This window comes from Rhea americana, unplaced genomic scaffold, assembly GCF_003343005.1.
Source record: "Rhea americana isolate MKP2758 unplaced genomic scaffold, rheAme1 scaffold_171, whole genome shotgun sequence".
NCBI classification, from domain to species: Eukaryota; Metazoa; Chordata; class Aves; order Rheiformes; family Rheidae; genus Rhea; species Rhea americana.
In genome coordinates, this window is record NW_028185828.1 from 970,715 (window position 1) to 981,416 (window position 10,702).

Here is a 10,702-nt window from a genome sequence, read left to right on the forward strand (position 1 = left end):
GCGCCGGCGAGCGCGGCCCGGCCCGGCCCCGCTCGGCCCCGTCTGCCTCCCCCCCGCTGCCTCCTCCCTCGGCAGCGCCGTCCCCGTCTCCCAGGGACGCCGGCAGCATGGGCAGGAGCAGGGAGGCAAAGGGCTGCTGCTCTGTCTCCTCGTCTAGAAACCCGAACTCAGCCGGAGCCGCCTTTAGCTGCCTCCCCTGATCCCCTGCGGGGAGGGACTGGGGGGCTTCTGGCATTGCAGAGGGTTAATTGACTTGCAAGGTCACTAATTTCGGCTCCTGGAGGTAAGTCCTGGTTAATGGCTCATTTTCTGACTCCCKCTCAGTTCCCACTCCCCATCTGTCTCTTTCTCATTCTCTCTCCAGTGCCATCAGTCAACCCTTTTACCCCCGAAAAGGAACCACCCGAGTCATGGCACCAGTGAACCCTAAAACCTAGAAAGATGAGTCAGCTTTTTGCCTTCCAGTAACCAACCACGATCCCATCCCCTCTCTGCCCTCCAGCTCTGCTGCCTTGAGAAAAATGAGGAACAATAGGATTCCTGGAGTGCTCCCTGACTCCACCATTGCGGGGTTAGGGGAGGAAGGGGAAGGGTGGAGGGAGGAAGAGATCCTTTCTCCTCTGCCTCGGGAACACGCCTCCAGAGTAGCCGGAGGTAAGGGGGGGGTGCTAAGTCCCCATCAGCCTCTGTGCAACTTGTRGCAAGAGCAGCACCCTCGGGAAGGGGGGAGGGTGTGTGAGATGGGGGCTGTTGCTCCAACCTGATCGAGTCCATTTGCCAATTCACCAGTCACATCACTTCCGGATCAGTCCCCAGTTTCTGCTGCAGAGTGAGTTTTTTTTTTTTTTTTTTTTTTCTCCTTTCCCTCCCTCCCCATCTGGATGCTGGGAACTTGAAACCTCCTCCCTTGATTGCTGCAGAATCTGCCCCAACCTTCCCTCAACTTTGCACTGCATCAAAGAAAACAGAGCGAGCCACAGACCACATTGTACCGATGGGGGCAGGGAACCTTCCAGGCACAGCCCTTTGCAGTTGATGTTGCCGTATCTCTAGGACCCAGAGCGATCTTTTTTTCTCCTCTTTTTCGTGTGTGTGTGTATGCGCGTGTGAGGGATCCTCTGGTTACTGCTGTTATTATTTTCCCTTAGCAGGGAGACCACACAAACCATGGCTGAGAGGAAGCAGTCTGGTCGGCAGGGTGAGGAGGAAGAAGTACCAGCCTTCTTCAAAAACCTGGGCTCGGGCAGTCCCAAGCCCCGGCAGAAATTCTGTGGCATGTTCTGCCCGGTGGAAGGCTCCCTGGAGAACAAGACCATCGACTTCGACTCCCTCTCCGTGGGCCGCGGATCTAACAAAGTCGTGGCAAAGCAGAAGGATGTTGCCCACCTAGGTCCGGATGCTCAGTCCATCTATTCCAGGCAGAGTGGGAAGGGAGGGGAACCATCTGTTGATTTCGGAAGAAAGGTGGAGATCAGGAGTGCCACTGGGAAGGAGGCGCTGCAGAACCTGAATGACAAGGTGGGTTGAATATATGTGCATGTGAGAGAGATGCAACTTGCACACAAGGTAGGCTGCAGAAGGCATAATCCTTTCCACCCTGCTGTTCCTTGCTTTCATCTCCCTTGCATGTATGTGGCAGTATGTCTTCCTCCAGGAAGCAGCATGTCTACTAGCTCCCTCTTACCAGACCTCTAATGTTATTCATGTGCTCTCTGCAGGTGTGGGTGTATGTGCACAGGGAAGAGGGCATAAGAAGAAAGGAGCCCTTGCACCCACAAACACCCTCTCTCTCCTCACCCTGCCTTCCTATTCGGTGATAGAGATTGACTTTTTTGTTTCTTAGCCTATCCCCCCAGCACAGCAGTAGCAAAATGCCCCACCCAGCTGGTGAATGCAGCTCACAGGAACAGAAATGCAATTGTTAGCAAAGGAGCATCAATGAGCATCCACTTAAAGGGACTAAATCCCTGCAGACTTCTTCCAGGGGAAACTCAGTGACGCACTCCTACCCCCTTCTCTCAGGGGAGGACAGTCTCCAAAGTGACTCCCTGGGAGCTATATTTCAATACCAGTTTTGAGCAAGGCCATTGGCTACAGTGGGAATTTTGCCTCAGGAAGATCTGCTGGGACTTTTGCAGGAATGTGGCATTCTCCTAGAAACCCACCAAACTCCTCCCAGGCTTTTAAGACCCTTAGAGCTATCTTTTCTTTCTCCGCCTGTGTAATGGTGTGTAATAGAGCCGCTCCTTTTCCTGAGGCAAAATTCATTCAAGCCATAGGTCTAGCTGACCATACACATTTTTTTTTTCCAGATAAATAGATCTGAGCAGGCTCTATTCACATCTGAGCCATGAAGTACCCTGACAATGCTGGCTCGTATGCATAGTCTGGAAAAGCTCAAATGAATGCAGCACCAACCAGCAACCTGATAAACTCCTAGTAGCATAGTGGGGAAGAGTTGCTCCAGATAGCTCCTAAAGGGCCTACAGAGCAGCCCCTTCCTCTGAAAACTGTTTCTGGAAAATGCCTCCTGATTTTTACTAGTGGTACGGATTGCATATAAAAGACAAAAATCTGCCTGGAATTGATAGTATGGGCTTGTTCCCCACACTCCCCCTCCTTTCAGAAGTGTCACGCTCCCCAAATCAGACCCTGCTCTGCTTTTCATACTGCAGTAACTTAAGATCTCCATGCAACTGTATTTCCGCCCATTTGTTACAGCAACTGCACAGAGTTTACTGTGAGACCACAAACGTAGGCCGTGATTTTCAGAAGTGCTACACACTTGGTTTGGAGTGAGATATGCTTCACTCCTCTTCAAAACAGGTCTGGCTAAAGTTTGCCATGTGTAGAAGCCTATAGCTTGATCTGCCCCAGTTTATGTGCCTGCTAATTGAGTAATTTGCAATGATTAATTAGCCTTGTTGAACTAACAAAGATGYACCTGAGGAGTAAAGTGCATATGCTGTTTTAGTTTGCAGCCTCAAAGATTTTGTGATTCAGGACATTTTCAGGACTAATTTCAGACAATTTGGTGTGGTGAAAAACCCACAGGATACGTATGTAAGGAGATGATATATTAATTCTGATAAGATGAATTATTGTGTGATTGAAGAATACCAGCATAATAGAAAACTGTAAGTATAACAATATGGTGAAAAATCAGAAATCCATACTGAATATTAATCATATTTTTTAAGTTTGTTATTTGTTTCTGTTTTTAAAGATTTTTTCATATTACTGTTAACTATGGAAGCAGGAAATAATGGGATAGTACTAAACGCTAGAGTTGTTTCTCATTAGCTTTTCAAAGTACTGATGCTAATAGATTATGCTGTGATGGGTTCTGTGTTTGTGAGAGGTTGTGTGCATTTGGGTGAGTGCAGTCCTCTATGATAAATGTCTTATTATGGATTGGTACTTTATAGCAGGAGTGTTTTAGCTTTGATGGTTTCCTAGTTGACTGCATCTATAGCTTGTATCAATAGTTAGATCCTTATCTGACAAAACTGGTAATACTCCAGTGTATTTACTAGAAATTTGTTTAGGTTAATCAAAGCTCAACACATCTTAAAAAAAGAGGAAAGCAAAATAATACTGCATAAAGTGGCRTTAAACACCACATTAAAATAAACTTAGATATGAGTTGAAAAGCTAAAAGGCATCTAAAGCTTTGCAACTGAATTTGGCCCATTATTTTCATATCTCCATTTAATAATGCACCTGAAATAGGTTCTCCATGGACAGATTGTACATTGTCACCATGTGATAGGAATCTAACTTACAGTGGAAAGGAGTAGTATGCTAGTTTATGGGATCTTAAAATTTAAACTACATGAATTATTTCACAATAGTCTAGAAATCTTACTACTTTTTTTTTTTTTTTTTTTTTTTAGCTTGAGGCTGAAAATAATTACATTTTTTATCAATACGCATGGCAGTCAACATACAGAGTGATCAATGTTCTGCTTCAGCAACCAAAGGACTGTATCATGAGCTGGTGGGAATGGGTGCAGATCTACTGGAGGCAATGGAGATGCGTGGAAGTATTTTAGCTAGTGATTGAATCCAAAGTAGGTTTAAAACACAGTCACCCTTTTTGTCACTGTACAGAAAGAWTTTGTATTAATTTCCATTAATACCATTAACAAAGCAAGGTGGACAAGCTCATTCTTTAGTTTTCTGAAGCCTTAACTATCCAGAGGATTAAAGAATAATTACATTCTTTTTCCACATTAAATTGCAATATATTGTTCTGCAGGCAAAGATAGGATAAGCACAAAGAGATTTGATTACTCTTATCTAGAGTATTCTATAGGCATCTATCATAGCCTTGCTTTGTTGTCTCTGGGCCATGCTGCCTCATAATTCAGGGTTAAGATAATCTCTAGAGGCACCAGGAAGACTTTCTGTCTTAGTTTAAGTAGCTCTTTGCAGTTAGGCCTCTGGAGGCAGTGTGACCTATTCAACAAGTCTGCAGCTCAGGAGAGCTGAGCCAAGCTATGCTATTTACCAGCTGTCAAGCCTTGGAGAAGTCACTGTGCTTCAATTTCCCATCTTAAACTTAGCTGTCTTCTCTTTTTAGACTACTAATGTCTGATCATGGAGCTATTTGATCATCTCTCTGAGCATTGCTTAGTGCATTGAGGCCTTGATCTTACCYGGATTTGCCTCAGTTTCACATTTATATAATCAGTATTCCCTCTCTATTACTCATCTGTTGAGATTCTTCAGAAAAAAAAAATGATAATCTTTTAGGGAATGTTTATAGGGAAGGATAATGTCTGATTGCAACAGGAATCAGCAAGCCTGAGGTTTGCTTTAATCTATTTTGCACAGAGAACTTGAGTTGATTTTAGAATTGACAGGAGAGGAAACAGGTTTGAAAACACAGTTTCATGAAGCTTTTTGACATCATCTTTTCAGGATCACACTTGTTCATTCCTGGGGAGAAATAATGAAGAACAGGATGTTGTTCAGAGCACAAACAATCATAGATACTGGAACATTAATGGAACTGTTGTGTAAAACAAAGAAGTTGTTCCAGACAGCTGGAAATGTTATTCTGCATTTAATTTGTTATGATGCCTGTAACTTCTCTAGCTTTATTTCAGCAATCATTGCTTTCAAAATGCAGGGAGTTGACTTGCATATTCTTCTAGTGGACCATAATAATCTGTCTGGCTACTGAAAAAAAAGTCATGAAGAAACTAACAATGACAAGCACAAACATCTCATTCCTCTATCTTCCAAGATCCTTCTCAAAGCCATTRATCTGTATAGCTGAGACATGCAGTACATCCAGTGAGCATGTTGTGAAGTGCTCTATTAGTGTTAGGAATTTACCTGTATCGCTCCTTCTCRGGCAGAAGTGACCAAGGGGCATTGATACAAGGCCAACATATTTTTGTGGGTAAAGACTCAAGGGAAAACTTAAACATGAATCTTCCTCCACCCAGTTTGGAGTTGAGCCAGRTCAGAGGTCTGGTCTTGCAGCAGTATCTTGGGCTGCAGGCTTTATCACTGTGGATGACACAGAGCCTGGCACAACAGGACTGGCACCTTTGCCAGTCCTCCTGCCAGTGCTATGGACATCATTTGACGTGAGCCATCTGTTTTTACCAGGCACTGAGCAGTCATTTATTTCTGCTCCAAATCTTTTACCAACAGSATCTTGTCTAACTCCTTGTATCGTTTCTCAGTCTTGTTGCACATTAAATTTCAATCTGTATTCTGTAGGGTTTTTAGAAAGCTGAGAGAAGACTTTGATAGCAAAGCTCAAGTGAGGTTGATCTGTCTATTCTACAGGAACTAGCCTACTCTAAAAAAAGGACTACATCTGGGAGCAGAATTGTAGCAAATCATCCTGCCTGAGGCTTTGATGTATGTTTTGGGGAAAGGAGAGAGGGTTACAATGTTGAGAAATGGTGCAAATCACTTCGAGCGTAGGTGAAAAGAGTTGTTCCTTAGATGCTACACATAGTCTTCATAAATTTAATACTGACTCTCATAACGGGTCATGTAATTGTATGCTTGTCCTGGGTATATGAGCTCACTCGAGTCTCTACCTCGGGAATTYAGTACTGGATTCATCCTATTAATTTCAGGCATCTAACTGAGCTGCTAGCATTCAGTGTGTAGTTTTCAGGCCCCATTGCTAGTGGAGAGGGAGACGCATCCAGCTGGGGGTCTGGATTCCAGATTGGCTGAATCACCTYCTGGAGATGCCAGCCTTTCTCCACTGGCTGTAGAGGGAGGAACGCTGACAAGGATGCTGGCATGTCCTCTRCCTTAGTTCTAGCAATGCTACATTTGTAGTGAAAGCCAAAGCACCAGTGTAGGCTGTATGCTGTTTAGGGAAGAGGGCACATTTTTGCTATTTATTGTACTACCCATGACAGTGCTCTCTGAAGAGGGTTGTCTCCTTACCAGTARCATGAAGTGTTAGTAATATTAACTGTTGAGACAGCAGCAAAGACTTGTTTGAGGGCAATTAAGATTGTAGTGCATCTGAAATGCTCAGGACATATTTCCTCTAAGAGAAATAGTATATATATATGTGTTATACATCCCTGTATCTGATTTAAGCAGCATCTGTACCTTTGAGAGCTTCTAAAGGGGGAGAATGTCTAGAATTTCCCTCTTGGGGAAAGTGCAAAAGAAATCAGGCATCCAGGTCCCAGGGAAGCTAGAGGGAGTCCAGCTTTTGCCCCGAGTTCATGCTTTGGAGATTAAGGCCCTCCATCTCTGATAGTAACAGTCTCTGTAGACGGTGATGCAGCAATTGGCGTGGGCAGAATCATGACATAAAATTACGGCCTGATTGGTGAATTCATGAAAGCTCTTTTGGCCCAGTCCTGCTGCCTCTGATCACAATAACAAGAGTCTTGCTGCCTTTGGCAGGGGGTGATTCCCCAATAGGGAGTGGGGATTATTARCATCTAACAAGCCTAAAGGGAAATCTAGAGCTTGTTGGTGCTGCAGTGCTACAATTCTAGATACTTCCAGGAATGCCTTAAGTCCATCTCTGATCCCTCTTTTCATTACATTTGTAATCAGGTATTTCCTTTTGCAGGTTTTGTAATTTAATAGCAAAATGTTCTTGTGGAAAAAAGAAAAAGCATTTAGTAAGGACAAAAGCAGTTGGGTGTTGTAGAAATTCTGTTGGGCTGGTTGCAGTTGCACTAAAATCCTACAGAGAAAGAGACTCTAGATGTTTTCTTTCTTTTTTCCCCCAACCATCCAGTAATTCCATAGTGGAAATGAAATTTTCCTGCTAAGTGCAATAGGATGGTCTGCAGAATCTGTGGAGCTGATGTAAACGGATTTCCGTGGATGCCTGTAGTGATTTTTCTAGCCTAGATTATTGCTGTACAGATTCTTATATTCTTGTGCAATTCTCTCTCTAGGCCTTTGCCGAAGACAAACGTTACAGATGTTTCTTTAGCATGAAATACAACTCTACTGCAGCAAACCTGTATAAGACATCCTGAATTAGCTGAGACCTGAGCAGAAATGCCTGGCTGCAGTCCTGTTGTATCCACTGGCCAGTATACTCTCTGATTCCCCTGAGCCTGAAGGATGGGCTAGGGACATGCACCCAGCGCACAGCACAGCTCTCTGTTTGGTCAGGGTGGAGGCTGGCAGGGCAAGCATGGGGCAGAATGCTCTGATTTGTACATTTTCTCCTCTGATCTGCCTTTTGATGGATGTGGTAAGGACTCTCAAATGTGCTGATGTAGAGTAGTTGAAGATATTTGTGTCATCTTTTCATTTCTCCACCTCTGATGTGACTTGGCTGCAGTGACCTTGCTGGTTCTGTCCTCATGGCTGCAGTTGGGAAGATGGATTGAGCTGATCAGCCAGCTGTCCTTCATCACTTCCTTTTGCTATCATTTGGCAAGGAAGATCTGGCAGTGGTGGTTCTCTAAAGCATCTTCTAAATTTAGCCTGCTGAGTGCAGTTCTAGACCTGGGGAAGACAAGGTGCATCCATTTCCCCTTAGAGCTGCCATCGCTCCCCAGAGTACCTTGGCGGTCACAGTACCGCTGCACGGCAGCTGGGCTGTCACACAAGCCTGCAAGGATTTAATAAGTGASTTCAACTCGCTTGTTTTAACCTAGAAGCAACTCCTGCAACTGACGCTTCATCAGTAGTTATTTTTCTTAATTTAACTTGTGGGAGATTTATACAAAAACTGTAGCTTAAGCAGGAGAATGAAATACTTCTGAAAAAATGCAGGTGCACGTTTTTGTATTTCCAGATTGTGTTYCCAGTTGTTCTTATGCCAACATTGTCCTTTAGCATCACTAGCTCTTCTTCCCTCATGATTGCCTCCCCATCGCATGTGTTTATACAGCAGATAACATCCCTCCCTTGCCTGCATTTAGCAAGACTAAATAAGCCAATTTACAACTACATTAATAGTTTTTAAATAATTTATTTTGATGCCCTTTTAGCTATGAAAGGAAAGAAAATTGGGTCATACTGGCACTTGGTATAACGGAGTTAAAAGATGCATGTGGAAACACCATTGTGGTCCTTTAAGTACACACTAAATGATCAGAGGATTTGGAACRTTTGGATCTAGAAGTAGTGGAAGATACGGAAGTTTTTAACGTTTGGTGCTGTGTAGATATTGTGTATGGAATGACCATAYTTTCCAGTCCTTTAATCTCTTCATTTATTTTATTCTGTACTASCTAGGTTCTTGCAACGTGGTGTTGGGAAGGAAAAGCTAAGTATCATCTGGAAGTTTTCTTTCTTTCTGTCTGAACCTAGTACTGTTGGATTCAAGTTGTGGAATATATTCAAAGTTCAGGAACTGCTGTTCTGAATTACGCCCATATGCAATAAGCATTATCTTTTAAAAAGTACTTTAAATATCTCTTTTTTCATGAGCAGACCAGAGTAGCTTAAGAAACACTGGTGCACTGATTACATCATCTCCTAAGAGGTACGTCTATTTTTTTTTTTTTTTTGGTCAATACTACTGTTTCGCATGTTTTAGCATGAAGTGGAGAAATGACATGTCCAAGGTCAGAGAGGGGAGTCATGCTGGAGATGAGTGGTTTCCTGCGCCCATGTTTGTGGTCATTCACCTGCAGATCATGTTGCTGCTGTCAGGGCAGGATGGTGAAACAGAGGTAGGGCTCAGCACTGCTCAGATCAGCTGCCCATGGGCCTCGATCTTCTCTCTTGAACGCTCAGGCTGTGTTTGCTTCCTCTTTGGTAGCCAAAGACACTCTTTCTCCTGGAAAGCAAGGAGAAGAAACCGTTCAGATATAAAGCTGAGGAGGAGARCTAGCATTACAAAGATAGGTACATTTGCACTACTTGAATTCTAARAAATCTAATGGAGATGCTTTCTTCCATGTTCCCCTCAAATATGCTGAGGTTTCAAAACTTCTTCCAGTGCAAATCAGAGCGAGGCAGGATGACACATTTAGTGTTGTCTAATCATTGAAACAAAACAAAGCCCAGCAGGCTAGCAAATGAGTCATTTTGCTACTGTCATAACAAGACACTTTTTCATTTGCTACTAATTGGATATTAAGTGATTGGCATATTAGCTACTTAAACGTGTCTGATGCCCTGCCTATACCTAGGAGAAGCTCTTTTACTTTCCCTTATAGCCTCCTGTGAACAAATGCATGTGAAACTCCCTGGTAATCATCTGTTTAAACAGATGTTGCCTTTGTAATGATTTACTGCAGTAAGACACTAAAGTTTAAGTTTCTTATGGGTTGGGCACAGTGTGCTTCGCTGGGCTGCCTGTGTGTGTAAGATCCTCATTATTTTGTGGAACCAGAAGCTCGCAGTTTATTTTGTGCACAGTGTGAAATTCAGTTGGGATTGAGGGAAGGTAAGTCTTTGTCTGCCTTTAACTGATCTGTTTTGATCTGCAGTCAGAAGTGGATTTGTGCTATTTGCAGTCTCCAAAAGSTGTCTTGTACCTTCCCCGGGAGCAGCTGATCTGCAAGGAGAACGGGTCTGTAAATGGGTTTACGTTGAGCACTCATCCCACACTCTGGCCATGAATGCCACCTCTYTGTATTAGCTGGGGCATTGTAAATAACGAGGAATCGGTTTTGCCCTTTAGTGCATTTCTTTCCTTGGAGCCCCAGCGTACGGGCTTCAGGGACTGCATCCATCCAGGGCGGACGCAGAGGAATTTGAGAACGGGCTCCAAGGGTGACTGCAGCATTGGCCAGGGAGCTTGCAAGGCTGCAGGGGCAGGAAATGGCCAGAGTGATGGGAGAGGTCGGGCAGGGCTCTGCGCATAGCTCCGATCCCCCGTTTCCTCGGCGATAGAAGATTCAGGTCGCGCTCGCGGGAGGGGGCTCGAGTCCGCGCTGCGTTTGCCGGACGAGGAGGGGGCACGAGGGGGTGCGCAAGGCATAGCTGTCTCGCACCTCCGCTTCCCCCTTAATTTGCTACTGCTTCCGCGCAGCTTTCTGCTCTGCCAGCGCCGAGAAGGGTGGGGTGGGACAAAGAAGATGGAGGCAGCGCGCTCCCCTCCCCGCCGGCTCTCTGCCGCCGCGGGCGCGCAGCGGGGTGGGGGACGGTGCGGTGCGGTGCGGGGCTCCCGCCGCAGGTGCCCGGCGTGTGCGGGAGGGCGGCGGGGGTAAGAGGCTCCGCCAGCGCGCCGCTTTGCAGCAGCCGCCTCTCCGCGCCCCGCCGCAGCGGGAGGGGCGCGGCG

General features: G+C 45.1%; 1 protein-coding gene across 1 annotated transcript in view; it reads left to right on the forward strand.

The window, feature by feature from the left end:
* The first annotated feature begins 1,133 nt into the window (after positions 1-1,133).
* DPYSL2 (dihydropyrimidinase like 2) overlaps positions 1,134-10,702 on the forward strand; it is a 55,746-nt gene continuing 46,177 nt past the window's right edge. Inside the window, exon 1 of the mRNA XM_085301038.1 lies at positions 1,134-1,518. Within this exon, the coding sequence (XP_085157164.1) occupies positions 1,168-1,518 (351 nt within the window). The 5' untranslated portion in view covers positions 1,134-1,167. The remainder of the gene's footprint in view (positions 1,519-10,702) is intronic.